The sequence below is a fragment of the Entelurus aequoreus genome, linkage group LG02 (genome assembly GCF_033978785.1).
Source record: "Entelurus aequoreus isolate RoL-2023_Sb linkage group LG02, RoL_Eaeq_v1.1, whole genome shotgun sequence".
Classification (NCBI taxonomy): Eukaryota; Metazoa; Chordata; class Actinopteri; order Syngnathiformes; family Syngnathidae; genus Entelurus; species Entelurus aequoreus.
In genome coordinates, this window is record NC_084732.1 from 6,390,321 (window position 1) to 6,405,867 (window position 15,547).

At 30.5% G+C, this 15,547-nt stretch overlaps 2 protein-coding genes across 2 annotated transcripts in view; one reads left to right on the plus strand and one right to left on the minus strand.

Annotated features, from left to right (window-relative positions):
- The window catches only part of LOC133629829 (pyruvate dehydrogenase phosphatase regulatory subunit, mitochondrial-like), a 40,479-nt gene extending 34,727 nt beyond the window's left edge, over window positions 1-5,752 (plus strand). Inside the window, exon 18 of the mRNA XM_062020868.1 lies at window positions 1,581-5,752. Coding sequence (XP_061876852.1) covers window positions 1,581-1,988 — 408 coding nt within the window. The 3' untranslated portion in view covers window positions 1,989-5,752. The remainder of the gene's footprint in view (window positions 1-1,580) is intronic.
- Window positions 5,753-7,557: 1,805 nt separating this feature from the next.
- Window positions 7,558-14,931, minus strand: LOC133629837 (small ribosomal subunit protein uS11m-like). The gene is made up of 6 exons (XM_062020879.1): window positions 14,733-14,931; window positions 14,530-14,613; window positions 11,909-12,007; window positions 11,712-11,841; window positions 11,559-11,624; window positions 7,558-7,812 (listed from the first exon to the last, which is right to left on the minus strand). The coding sequence occupies exons 1-6, from the start codon at window positions 14,819-14,821 to the stop codon at window positions 7,705-7,707; spliced, it is 576 nt and encodes a 191-aa protein (XP_061876863.1). The 5' UTR covers window positions 14,822-14,931; the 3' UTR covers window positions 7,558-7,704.
- Window positions 14,932-15,547: the final 616 nt, after the last annotated feature.

Genomic DNA, 15,547 nt, shown 5'->3' on the forward strand with positions numbered 1-15,547 from the left:
TCATTCGTGTGTCCTCTCAATTGCTCTGTTGATTGCTATTCTGAATGTTGCTGGGCCATGGTTTGGTTTTGGAATTGTATTATTGTGTATTATTTTGTGGGACTGATTAATTAAAAAAATTAAAATAAAATAAATTCATCTTTATAGAATTCTCCTTTGTTGTATCATTACAACTACTCCATAAAAAAACGATACTACACAAACAATATTTTTTTAAAAATGTTCCTACTTAAAAAAGATACTAACTTAATACTTAATATTATTAAAAACAATATGACCTAATTTAAAGAACTTTTTTTTTTTTTACTGTTATGACTAGGGCTGCAACTAACGATTAATGTGATAATCGATTAATCTGTCGATAATTACTTCGATTAATCGATTAATAATCGGATAAAAGAGACAAACTACATTTCTATCCTTTCCGGTATTTTATTGACAAAAAAACAGCATACTGGCACCATACTTATTTTGATTATTGTTTCTCAGCTGTTTGTACATGTTGCAGTTTATAAATAAAGCTTTATTTAAAAAGTATATATATATAAAAAATTGCCTCTGCGCATGCGCATAGCATCGATCCAACGAATTGATGACTAAATTAATCGCCAACTATTTTTATAATCGATTTTAATCGATTTAATATGGGGTGTCGGATAATATCGGCCTGCCGATATTATCGGCCGATAAATGCGTTAAAATGTAATAGCGGAAATTATCGGTATCGTTTTTTTTATTATCTGTACCGTATTTTAATTTTTTTTTTATTTTTATTAAATCAACATAAAAAACACAATATACACTTACAATTAGTGCACCAACCCAAAAAACCTCCCTCCCCCCATTTCTTTCTGTTATCAATATTCTGGTTCCTACATTATATATCAATATATATCAATACAGTCTGCAAGGGATACAGTCCGTAAGCACACATGATTGTGCGTGCTGCTGGTCCACTAATAGTACTAACCTTTAACAGTTAATTTTACTCATTTTCATTAATTACTAGTTTCTATGTAACTGTTTTTATATTGTTTTACTTTCTTTTTTATTCAAGAAAATGTTTTTAATTTAGTTATCTTATTTTATTATTTTTTTTTAAAAAGTACCTTATCTTCACCATACATGGTTGTCCAAATCAGGCATAATAATGTGTTAATTCCACGACTGCATATATCGGTTGATATCGGTATCGGTAATTAAAGAGTTGGACAATATCGGCTATCGGCAAAAAGCCATTATCGGACATCCCTAGATTTAATTGATTAGTTGTTGCAGCTCTAGTTATGACCATTCTTTTTCATTTAGCAACCACTTGTCATACAACTCTAACTTCTTATTTTTATTTTTCTCATGATTATTAATTTAATTTGAGAATATTTCCTCATAATATTACACAATTATTTAAATAAGATGACTTCTTTCCATATTGTTTTTTAAATAACTTTTTTTCAAAAAGCGCCTTTTTTTATGTCTTCAGAAAAAAAATGACTTCATCTGCATCTTTAATATACAAATCTGTCATTTTTGCTGTAAAATATCCGGATGTTAATTAGTGCCGTCTCTCCCCCGGACATCAGGACACGGACTTCCTGGGCCGCGACGCTCTGCTGCAGCAGCGCCACGACGGCGTCTCGCGCCGCTTCGTCATGCTGGTGCTGGAGGACCACGACACGGAGCTGGACCTGTGGCCCTGGTGGGGCGAGCCCATCTACCGCAACGGCCACCTGGCGGGCGCCACCACCAGCAGCGCCTACAGCTACACGCTGGAGCGCCACGTCTGCCTGGGCTTCGTGTCGCCGCCGCCGGGCCCCGACGGCCTCCCCACCGCCATCACGCCGGACTTCATCAACCGCGGCGACTACGAGGTGGACATCGCCGGCCAGCGCTACCCGGCCAAAGCCAAACTCTACCCCTACAGCTCGCAGTTCACGCAGCACAAGAGGCGCAAGGAGGACCTGGAGCTCAGCAACCTGCAGGGCAAGTGATGTCCGCCGCCGCCGCCGCCGTCCCTAGATTTAATTTCCTTTCTTCCAAGTGCAATACCCCACAAGGCACCAAACTTGGGTGTGCACTGAAAAGTGCCTTTGAAGGCAGCGTCCGCCAAGACAACGTCCGCGCTTTGACATGAAGAAGCCGTGCAAAAAAAAAACGTTTGCTTTTGCCGCGTCCGTCGCTTCTTTGTCGCCTGCGGCGTGACTTCTCTTTCGAAACCGCCTTCGCTGTTTGATGCTTTTTAGGGAAACGCCTTCAATATTTCACGTCCGTCACGAGTCGAAAGAAACCGCGTCCATCTTTCGTTGGCAAAGTACGAGTATTAAAACCAAGCCGCAAAAAAATGTACGTCCCACTTAATGCTACAGGGTTTTTTCTCATAAAATCGCTCCTTCCCCTGAGAATGAAAACTTTTATGGCTCATATTTGGATTAGTATTCTCTTATAAATCAAAGAAGAGTTGTTTTCATTAATTTAATAAGTTAAGACTTTTTTCTGTAATACTGCAAATGTCAAGAAATGTCTCAACGCGTCATAACATTGGGGGAAAAAAACACAAATACTCGTAATACAGTATAATAAAGTCATAAAATGACAACTTTTCTCTCATACGTGTAATATTTACATTTAATTTAAATCAATATCATTCACTTAAATGTTTTTAACATTAGACATTCTTAACAATCTTTACAACTCTGACTGAAATCCTGGAAAGTTACTTGCTATAACTTGAATTGAATTTAACAATGTAATAAAAAATGATCTTATGTTATTAATAATATAATTCACATTAAAAAAATGTTTAACGTTAGACATGTATGGTGGTACAGTTCTTAAAAATCCTTGTAACTATGACCTAAATCTTGGAAAATTACTTGCTACAACTTTTATTAAATTAAAAAAATATATTTAAATGATCTTATTTCAAAATTGTATTATTAATAATAATATTATTCACATTAATGTGTAACATTAGACATGTATGGCAGTACAATTCTTAAAAATATTTGTACCTATGACCTAAATCTTGGAAAATTTCTTCCTACAACTTAAATTAAATTTAAAAAAAAAATCTTATTTATAAATTTTATTAATAATACTTAATATAATTCACATACAAATGTGTAACATTAGACATGTATGGTGGTACAGTTCTTAAAAATCCTTGTAACAATGATCTAAATCTTGGAAAATTACTTGCTACAACTTATATTAAATTAAAAAAATATATTTAAATGATCTTATTTCAAAATTGTATTATTAATAATAATATAATTCACATTAATGTGTAACATTAGACATGTATGGCAGTACAATTCTTAAAAATATTTGTACCTATGACCTAAATCTTGGAAAATTTCTTGCTACAACTTAAATTAAATTTTTAAAAAAAATCTTATTTATAAATTTTATTAATAATACTTAATATAATTCACATACAAATGTGTAACATTAGACATGTATGGTGGTACAGTTCTTAAAAATCCTTGTAACTATGACCTAAATCTTGGAAAATTACTTGCTACAACTTATATTAAATTTAAAAAATATATTTAAATGATCTTATTTCAAAATTGTATTATTAATAATAATATAATTCACATAAATGTGTAACATTAGACATGTATGGCAGTACAATTCTTAAAAATATTTGTACCTATGACCTAAATCTTGGAAAATTTCTTGCTACAACTTATATTAAATTAAAAAAAAAATCTTATTTATAAATGTTATTAATAATACTTAATATAATTCACATACAAATGTGTAACATTAGACATGTATGGTGGTACAGTTCTTAAAAATCCTTGTAACAATGATCTAAATCTTGGAAAATTACTTGCTACACGTATCAAATTAAAAATGATACAAAAATGTTTTAACATTTTTTAAATGTAATCAGGAATATTAATGAATATAATTTACATCAAAAATATGTAACATTACACATGAATGGTCATACAATTCTTAAAATTCCTATCAAATTTAATTAAAAAATTATGTAATATTTAAATTTGAATAAAAATAATGAATATAATTTACAGCAAAAATGTCTAACAGACATTTATGGTGATACAATTCTTAAAAATCCTTAAAAATATGACTTCAATCTTGGAAAGTTACTTGCTACTACTTATATCATTTTTTCTAATGCAATTAAAAATAGTATGTATTCCCTTCAAAAATGTGTTAGGTTAAACATGTATGGTCATCAATTCTTAAAAATCCTTGTAACTATGACTTAAATATTGGAAAATAACTTGCTACAACTTAAATTAGAAATTGTTTTAAAAAAGTATCAAATGTTTTAATAAATTAAAAACAATTAATATATTTCACATACAAAATGCATACCATTAGACATGAATGTTCATACAATTCTTGAAAATCCTCAAACTGACTTAAATCTTGGAAAATTACCTGCTGCTACTGATATCAATATTTAAATTTAATTTAAAAATTCTACATTTTTAAAATTGAATTAAAAATATTTATAATTGAATATTCCCATCAAAAATGTGCAACAGTAGACGTGTGGTCAAAAATTCTTAAAATTCCTTAAATCTTGGAAAATGACTTTCTGCAACTTATATCTAATTAAAAATTGTTTTAAAAAAAATCTCAAATTTTTAAGTTAAATTAAAAATGAATATAATTCACATAAAAAATCTGCAACATTAGACATGTATGGTCATACAATTCTTAAAAATTCTTGAAAATATTACTTAAATCTTAAAAAAATTACTTGCTACTACTTCTTTTGATTTAATAAAAAAAATATCTAATTTTTATTTAATAAAAAAATTACAATTACCCAATTCTTATACTACACATTTATGGTCATGAAATGATTGAATCTTGTAATTGTACATTTTACAACTTACACATAATATTTAAATCAAGTTATAGTAAGACTTCAGTAAAAATAAATGTAATATTGGCAGAAAAAAAATATGACTTAGTTCACAAAACACTAATTAAATAAAAATGACAACTTCCAAAAATCTCTAACATTTGACGTGAATTATCATGAAATTCATAAAAATCTTTGAAACTACTACTTGAATATCATACATTTTCTTGTCACAACTTTAACAAATAATTATTTTTTTAAATGTCTGTAATATTACACATATGGTTGTCTTGTTCGTAAAACATGTAAAAAAAAAAAAGAAGGGTTTTTTTTAGATGTTATTGGGGGTAAAATATGACCTAATTCACATAAATAACTTTTGTTTTGTTTAGTCAAAAACAAAATAAAATCTTTAAAAAAAACCATAACATTACATAATTTAGTGTCCTAAAATGAGTTTTACTCCCACTTAAATTTATTCTTGTTCCATACAAATTATCAGTTGATATTTTCAGCAACACAAATGCAATGTGGTGTCAGCATTTTCATATCATATTTCATATTATATCTGTCATATCAGCAACGTCACTTATTTTGTGCTGGTCAAAGGTCGCGACAAATAATGACAGCAAAAAAGTTGAAAAAAAAAACAATTGACAAAGTTTGGCTTTAATTGCGTGGATGAATAGGGAAGTTTTGCTTTTCTTTATCTAGAAAAATTACTTCTTTTCATCCAAAAATCTAGTTTTTTTTTAACATAAATATTTATAAGAATTTTTTTATTTAATGTGCGAGGAAAGCAAAAACACATTTTTCATTTTTCATGTTTCAGCAAACGACTCCGGTCGTCGTTTTCATGCACGGTGTGCTTATTAAGGGATACATTAATCAATGATACTCCGTATTGATCTACACATATATATATATGTATATATATATGTATATATATATGTATATGTATATATATATATATATATATGTATATGTATATATATATGTATATATGTATATATATATATATATGTATATATATATATGTCTTAATTAGATTATCCAAAAAATAGTGCTCGATACCGTGGTAGAGCGTAATATGTATGTGTGGGAAAAAAATCGCAAGACTATTTCATCTCTACAGGCCTGTTTCATGAGGGGTTTACCTTAATCAAGGTAAACCCCTCATGAAACAGGCCTGTAGAGATGAAATAGTCTTGTGATTTTTTTCCCACATACATACATATATATATATATATATATATCTATATCTATATATATATAGATATAGATATATAGATATATATACAGATTATGCAAAAAAAGTTGAATTAATTAAAACATTTTACTAAATTACGAATCAATTGTATTACTTTTAAGATAAAATACAAATATATTCAAAGTATGACATTAAGTCAAAAAGAAGAAAATATTTGTTCCCATTATATTGATTACATTTAAAATGTTTATATTCTTAAATATAATAATTTTGTGTCCACACTATCATACTTTTGTATTTATTGCATGCATAGATATGAATGTATATACACTGGAAACATATGTTCTTCTTTTATGTGCACTACTTTGAAGTATATTGTATTGTCCAAATGCCAATATAATAGTAAGACATTAAAGTAAAAAAAGAAAATGTATTCATATTGATTACGTTGAATTGTCTTTTTTTTTTTGTGAATTATATAATCATTTTGTGTCTATTCTTTAGAAACATGTATAATCATACTTTTTAAATGTAATATGTGTAGATATAAATGTACATGCAAAAAATATATTTTCTTCTTTTAAGTGCACTACTTTAAAGTATATTCGCATTGTTCAAATGCCAATATAATAAAAGTTGAAAACATGAAAAAAAAAATTTTAAATTAAGATTTGAATCTGAAAATAATAATGCTATAGTTAAAAAAAGAAACATCTAAACTTGAAAAAAATAGAATGTCAAAAAAAAGATTTGAATCTGAAAACATATTTTAATTAAAAAAAGAAAGATCTGATCATGGAAAAAATTGAAACATAACATTTGAATCTAAAAAAAAAAATATTAAAAAAAAAGAAAAATATGAACCTGGAAACATTTTTTAAAAATAAGATTTGAATCTGAAAAAACAAAAGCACAAAAATCGAATTATACAAAAGTAAAAAATGGAAATTTGTTACAAAAAAATCATAATTTTATTCAACCTGCAAAAAAATGTGTGCACTTATTTTTATTTGGAATACATTCATGTATAAATGTATATGTACTGAACATATATTTTCTTCTTTTAAATGCAGTACTTTAAAGTATATTTGTATTGTTCAAATGCCAATATAATAAAAGTAAGACATTAAACTAAAAAGAAGAAAATATGTATTCATATTGATTACATTTAAGTTGTCTTTTTTTTCCTCCATTTTATTTGTGAATTATATAACAATTTTGTGTCCATTCTTTAGGAACATGTATAATCAGACTTTTTAAATATAACATATATATATATAGATATAAATGTATATACACTGAAAATATATTTTCTTCTTTTTAATGCACTACTTTAAATATATTTGTATTGTTTAATATTAGTATCAGACAGTACATTGAACTCAACTGTTTTTTTGTGGCGTATGCATATGATACAGTATATTTATCAACACCTGTATAAGGTGCATGTAGATCACGTGACTTGAAGGAAGGGAAACTCACATATAAACACACCCTGTGGATAAATAAACATTTATATTGCATATTTATATCCAGATGATGTCAAAAAAGTCCATTATTTTGTGTGGATATGGAGTGAGCCTGAATAAAACACATGGTATCATAGCACTGACCATGCAAGTTTATTGATCCACCATCATCATCATCATACCCTCCTGGCTTTGCGAGGTCGGCAGCCATTGTGCGGCACGGGGGTGTCGTCGGTGATGGAGACCACCTCCAGGCCGCCCATGGTCAAACCTTGGATGGCCGACTGAAAGAAGGACACGCCCGCTCGTTAATAGGCCAAGAAGACGAATCCGCGCCGCTTAGCTTCAATGAAATCCTGGCTATGGACGCTGATTTTTTTGCACAGGAAATACTCTTTAATGTGTTCTTTTTTACCGATATCATGCAAGTGTCGAAATAAAATAACGAAGACAGGTGCTTATTTACATTCTTGCAAGTGTAAAAAGAAGTAAGGTAAAAACTAATATGCCGGGTTACTTCCTGTTTATATTTCTTACCTTCTTCTTCTTTTGTATTAAATGTTGCAAAAAAAGAGGGATGCACAGAACCGAAGTCTGCTGTAATTTACTGACGTCTTGCCTCAGGATACCTTGTTTTTTTACATTAATACTTTTATCTTGCTAACTTTTCTTGCTGAAATCATACTTCACAAAATGAAGAGTTTGTTTGTCATAAAACTCTACGGAGCCCCTAAAGTGACATGGGGGAAATTTATTTTTTAATAATAATTTTTTTTTTTTTTTAGACTTTTTATAAAGTTATAAAAAAAAAAAAAAAAAAAATTTTTATTTTTTATTTTTTTTTTTAGACATGTATCTCGTGCGCACGAGAAACTTTTTATAAAGTTATATAAAAAAAAAAATAAAAAAAAAATAAAATATATATATATATATATATATATATATATATATATATATATATATATATATATATATATATATATATATTTTTTTTACACGAGATAAATGTCTAAAAAAAATAAAATAAAATTAAAAATAAATTTACCCCATGTCCCTTTAGGGGCTCCGTAAAACTCAAACTAATTCAATGAAATGTCATCATTTATTTATTATTTGAAAATTACATTATCTTGTAAAGCAACTCACTTCTTTATAATCATTGTTTTTGTAATATTAACAGCTTTATTGTAATGAAAGGTATTCTTCTGTCATATCACATGTTTTCCTCTCTTTTTGTATATTCTATTTATTAATACAACTTGTACAATCAGCCCTTGTTTATCGCTGTTCATTGGTTCCGGACATGAAATGAATTCTCGCGACATTATCTTGTAATACAACTCAATTCTTGGTAATTGTTTGTGTTTATTATACTACTTTGAATACATTTAAAATTCTTCTGTGATAATACACATTTTTTAGTTTAGTTCTTATATTACGAAAAAAGTAAATTCTCATAAAATCAATACGCACAAATGTATTCTTAATTTTATTTAATAATTGACATTTATTCTTGTAAAATTCTGACTTTTCGTAACATTAAAAATTCACTCTAATAAAACCATGGTATTGTGTTACAAAATTAACACTTTAATGAAAGCAAATATCTGTAATATTACAAATTTGTTCTGATAAAGTTAAAAAAAAGTGTATTTTGTTAAGTTCAGTCCTAAAATTATGGAAAAAATAAACCCTCAAATTAATAAATATTTTATTATATTAAAATTGTTATTTTTCCTGTAATATATCTTTATTGTAATGACATTTCTTTTTTTCTTATTATTACTACTTTTGTATATTCTCTTTATTAATACAATTTAACTCCTGACCAATCATCCCTTGTTTATTGCTGTTAATTCTAATTGCAATAATTGCATTTTTGCAACGTTATCTTGAAATACAACTTAATTTTTGGTAATTATTTTTTGGTAATATTAACACTTTGAATACAATTTTAAATTTTTTTATTCTCATTAAAATATTTCATTATTATTTTGGAGTTTAGTTCTAATATTACGAGAAAAGTAAATTCTCATAAAATCAATAGGTACAAATGTATTCTTAATTTTATTTAATATTAGATGACTTCTTGTAGTATTACAAAGTCACTCTAATAAAACTAGGATACTGTGTTACAAAACTATCACTTTACATAAAATAAAATATTACCAATTTGTTCAGAAAAAAATACAATTTTTTTTAAATTAAGTTGAGTCCTACAATTATGCGGGGGAAAAAAATAAACCCTCATAAAATTCTAAGTTACTTTCTTCTATTAAAAATGTAATTTTTCCTGTAATATTAACATGTTATTGTAATTACATTTCTTATTTTCTTATGTATATTCTCTTAATTAATACAACTTAACTCCTGTACAGTCATCCCTTCTTTATTGCTGGTAATTGTTTTTAATAAATGTTTCCGTAATATTATACATTTATTCTCAAAATTTTTTATTTTGTAGTTTAGTTCTAATTTTATGGGAAAAGTAAATTCTCATAAAATCAATACGTACTAATGTATTATTAATTTTTTTTTATATTATTTGACTTTAATCTTGTAAAAACCTGTCTTCTTGTAATATTACATATTCACTCTAACAGGCATGTGATTTGAACTTAATGAAAAAGACTGAAAATAAGCCGGGGGTCTGGGGGCCTAAAAATAGCTAAGCTACGGAAATCGCTACTTCTTTAAAAAGTAGCCAAGCTACTGGGAAATTTGCTGCGTAGCGTCGATTTTTAAGTTAATAATTACTAATGGAAAACTGTAGTTTTTACCACTGCAGCCGTACACCGTAAGCCGTAGTTGTTGGCAGGTATGGCAAAGAGACGGATCAAGACTTGAACATACATTGTAGGTAGAAAAAAACGAAGAAAAACGCAAAATATTTTTTTCTATTTTTAGAGATAAAAAAAATCACATGCCTTCTCTAATAAAACTAAGATATTTTGCAACAAAATCCACTATTTTAATTAAATCAATTAACAATTTACTCTGATAAAATAAAAAATGAGTCTATTTTTTATAATTCAGTCCTAAAATGAAGAGAAACAAATTAAACCCTCATAAAAAAAGTTACATTTTATGATAAAATTGACATTTTTTAATGTAATATTCCAACTTTATTGTAATGTAATTTCTTCTTCTGTCATATTGTCCGAGGACAAAGCTACGAACAATGGGAGACCGGGCTTTCTGCTCCGCCGCTCCCAGTCTGTGGAACGCTCTCCCTGACCACCTGAGGGCACCACAGACTGTGGATGCTTTTAAAAAAAAGGCTTAAAAACCCTTCTTTTTAAAAAAGCCTTTTTTTTTTCCCCCCCCCAGATATATGCATACTAGTTTTAGCTATTTGTCTGTTCTACTTTTTATTTTTATTTATTGTTTAATACACTGCAGCACTTTGAGGTTGTTTACTCAATGTAAAGTGCTTTTTACAAATAAAATATATTATTATTATATCACATTTTTCTCCCTTTTTCCATTTTCTTTCTTACAACAACTCAATTCCTGAACAATAATCGCTGTCCATCAACGACCGCGGTAATTGAATTCCCGCAAAGAAGGACATTATTTTTCATAAATCAAATATTTACACAGCCGGGAGCATAAAAACCTTCTGAAGAAATTTTGCCACATTATAATAACCATCGAGACCTGAAATAACATCCATTAAGTCACATTTACACTCTTTTAATCCGATACAGTACACTTCCTGAGGCTGAGCCAATCGGTGGCCACGATACTGAATTGGTCTGGTCTCCTCTAGTGGCCAATACTACTGTGGTGCTGATATTTTTAATTCATTTAAACATTTGTTATGCTTGACAATTCTTAATCTAGGACCACGATATTTTACAGAATGCTTTAAAAAATATATTTTTGAAAATCTGACTTTTTATTGGTTGTTTAAAACAATAAAACGCAATAAATCGCAGCATATTTTAGAATACTACAATGACATTAAAACCATACCTTTCCTGGTAAGTTACTAAAACGACACCCGCTTAAGGTTGTGTGTACTCACCAGACGTCCCGGGCCGAGACCTTTGACCACCACGCGCACAAACGTCACTCCCTTTGCGTTGGCTTTCTGCTCGCAGTCCAGAAGAAGAAGAAAAAAAAGCACGTTAGAAGGGATGTTTCACCTTTGGTTGCGAAGACGGGCGAGGGGAGCTACCGATGCGGCGGACATGCCGGTGGTCTGAGCGGCGACCGGCGTGGCCTTCTTTCGGTTCTTGAAACCTTCCATCCCGCAGGAAGTCCTCACCATGTACTGTCCGTCGCAGTCCGTCAGCTGGATCTGTACGCTGCGGGAGGACACGGGGAGTGAGGCACGCTCCAGAAGACAATATGGAACGGGCCAAGTGTTATTACTTGTTGTACGTGGCTTTGATGTGCACGATGGGTAACTCCTCAAACTTCTTCCCTGCCCACCTGAGCGGACTGTCCTGGCCAGGCAGCGGAGGGACGTGGCTGAGGGTTCCAATCCACAACATGATTAGAAGGAAAATTGAATTGAATTTGAGAGCAACCAGCATGGACGAATAGAACAGACGAGTCATTGTTTTGTCTGCTCGCGGAAAACAAACATCCTAATCTACGATTTGACTCCCTCGAGTGGCCTTGACGCTGTGAAAACAGGACCAGGCTGTTCTGAAAAACACCCCCGAGGGACACCTCAATGATGGACGCTTTTGACCTTCCTCAACGACACCTGGAGACGAACTTTTGCAGATCTGCCTCAGTCTATAAAAAACATTACATCATCACACCCAAGACAATTGGGCACACACACACACACACCCCCACGGTTTGCGAGTCTTTGTTCATGCAACCATATTTACCTCATTCCGGTTTCTTCCGTAGAAGAAAAAATATATATATTGAACATTTTATCGAACGGCCCTGCGGTGAGGTGGCGACTTGTCCCGGGTGTACGACGCCTACTCGAATGCAGCTGAGATAGGCTCCAGCACCCCCCGCGACCCCAAAAGGGACAAGCGGTAGAAAATGGGTGGATTTTATCAAACGCATTTTCTTATTGATGTTGATTATGTGTCTTATCGTGATATATATATTGATATTTTGTCGTTTGTCTGACATGACACGCTCGGCTCAGTTGAGGACTTGCTTTACACAGTAAATTCGGGACAAAAGTCTGAATCTGAAAAAAATTTTTTATTAATAAAAAAAAGAAAGATCTGAACCTTAAAAACAATTTTACAAATAATATATGAATCGGAAAAAAATACATTTTAATTTTTTAAAAAAAGTATATACCTGAAAAACAGAGTAAATGTAAAAAAATAAGATTTTAATCTGAAGTTATTTATTTTTTATTAAAAAAATAAACATTTTAATCTAAAAAAAAACAAGTCAAAAAAAGTCTGAATCTGAAAAAAATTAAATTTTATTAATAAAAAAAAAAGAAAGCTCTGAACCTTAAAACCAATTTTACAAATAATATATGAATTTGAAAAAATTACATTTTAATTTTAAAAAAAAAGTCTATACCTGAAAAACAGAGTAAATGTAAAAAAATAAGATTTGAATCTGAATTTATTTATTTTTTATTAAAAAAATAAACATTTTAATCTAAAAAAAACAAGTCAAAAAAAGTCTGAATCTGAAAAAAATTACATTTTATTAATAAAAAAAAAGAAATATCTGAACCTTAAAACCAATTTTACAAATAATATATGAATTTGAAAAAATTACATTTTCATTTTAAAAAAGGTCTAAACCTGAAAAACAGTAAATGTTAAAAAATAAGATTTGAATCTGAATTTTTTTTTATTAAAAAAAATAAACATTTTAATCTAAAAAAAACAAGTCCAAAATAAGATTTGAATCTGAAAAAATATATATTTTAATTAAAAAAAGAAATATCTGAACTTATTTTTTTTTTAAATAGATCTGAACCTGAAAAAAAAATTATAAAATGAAAAAAAAAGTTTCAAATTAAAAAAATAAATATTTTAATTAACAAAAAATCTGAACATATTTTTTTTTTTTTTAATAAGATTTGAATATGAGAAGAATAATATTTTACTTAAAAATATCTAAACCTGGAAAAAAAATACAATAAAATGTAAAATTGCTTTGAAATATTTTGCATTAGAAATGTATTGTCACGTACCTACAACCACTTCTTCCCCCTGCAAACCAACGCCACAAATACAGCCGTGGTCAAAAGTAAAGAACATAATGACATGGCTGTCTTCTGGAGGAAAGTTCTGTGGTGTGACAAAAACCGACACAAAAATTGAGCTGTTTGGCCACAATACCCGGCAATATGTTTGGAGGAGAAAAGGTGAGGCCTTTAATCCCAGGAACACCAAGCCTAACGTCAAACATGGTGGTGGTAGTATTATGCAATGGGCCTGTTTTGCTGCCAATGGAACTGGTGCTTTACAGAGAGTAAACGGGACAGTCGCATCAAACAATGTGCCTAGCATTTAACGGATGTTGTTAACGCCGTTAAGTTTGTCTTAAGAAGTACATTTTCCCAAAGCAAGTGTTGACAAAGAGGCATCGTCTGATATATAATAATAATACAATTATTATTATTATCCTCCACATGGAGAGGAGCCAGATGAGGTGGTTCGGGTATCTGGTCAGGATGCCACCCGAATGCCTCCCTGTGGAGGTGTTTAGGGCACGTCCGACCGGTAAGAGGCCACGGGGAAGACCCAGGACACGTTGGATAGACTATGTCTCCCGGCTGGCCTGGGAACGCCTCGGGATCCCCAGGGAGGAGCTGGACGAAGTGGCTGGGGAGAGGGAAGTCTGGGCTTCCCTGCTTAGGCTGCTGCCCCCGCGACCCAACCTCGGATAAGCGGAAGAAGATGGATGGATACAATTATTATTATTTATAATAATAATAATTATAGAATGAAGCTGAGATAGGCTCCAGCACCCTCCGCGACCCCGAAAGGGACAAGCGGTAGAAAAATGGAAGGATAGATACCAATTGGCAGGAACAAAAATCTCACCTAAATTCTTTGGAGTCTTCTGTGGAGTATTTGCTGGACCGTGCTGTCTCTTGTAGTCTGACAGCGCTGCTACATAACGTCCTCCTACACAAACATAATTCACATTTGTACATATTTTTAAATAATAATAATAATAATCACGTGACATTGTCATTTGTAACACACTAGCTAGCAAGTTAGCATTCGCCATGCTAACTACTTACAAAGCGGCTCGGTTGGCGGCGAGAGGGGCAGCGACGTGACGGCACACGCTACCCAGGGAGTTAACGAACACACAAGTTAATTTGAACATATCACACAAGAATTGGTCGGGGAATATTTACAAAAATACAAAATAAAACGTGACTTTGACTGCGCTGCTACTCCTGCGGTAGTTACTATTAGCCTGGATTAGGGAGGGGCGTTCTTGAAAACACGACTATTATTCCTACTGTCCCATATTATGTTTTCCATAAAATATATAAAATAATTTAATATATAATTCTCTAACAATGAACACATGTTTTAAACAGGCCGGTTCATGCTTAAAAATAAAACAAAAAACATGAATAGTAAATAACCCCCCCCCCTCCTGTTTGTTAGAGTGGACTATTCCGTTTATGGCAAGGCATTGTGGGTATGCTTGATGCATTCAGGGACTCGTGTATTTCCAAGCGTCGACTCTATAATTGTTATGGTCGCTATTTAGAATGTTTGAATATTTAGTTATTTTAGTTACTTTATTTAGTTATTTTTTATGTTTATTCCTGTTTTTTATTTTTTATTTTTTTTATTTAATTTTATGAAATGTTTTTATTTTTAATTAAAATCTCAGTTTTGATGTTTTCTGCATAATAGACTGTATTTATGTTATTCACATGTAAAAAAATACCTTAGTGTTTATTGTCTATTGTGAGCGAACTGTGGTGCTGAATTTCCCCCAGGGATCAATAAAGTACTTTCTATTCTATTCTATTCTATTCTATTCTATTCTATTCTATTCCTTTGTTTTAATTAATTTTTTTATTTATTTGTAATT

What these genes read in the sequence shown, in the direction of transcription:
- LOC133629837 (XM_062020879.1), bottom strand. Translation starts at nt 14,821, where the DNA reads ATGTTCAAATTAACTTGTGTGTTCGTTAACTCCCTGGGTAGCGTGTGC. An exon ending in ATCAAAGCCACGTACAACAA is followed by an intron (nt 11,842 to 11,908) that starts GTAATAACACTT and finishes GTCCTCCCGCAG; the next exon opens with CGTACAGATCCAGCTGACGG. An exon ending in GTCTCGGCCCGGGACGTCTG is followed by an intron (nt 7,813 to 11,558) that starts GTGAGTACACAC and finishes TCCTTCTTTCAG; the next exon opens with TCGGCCATCCAAGGTTTGAC.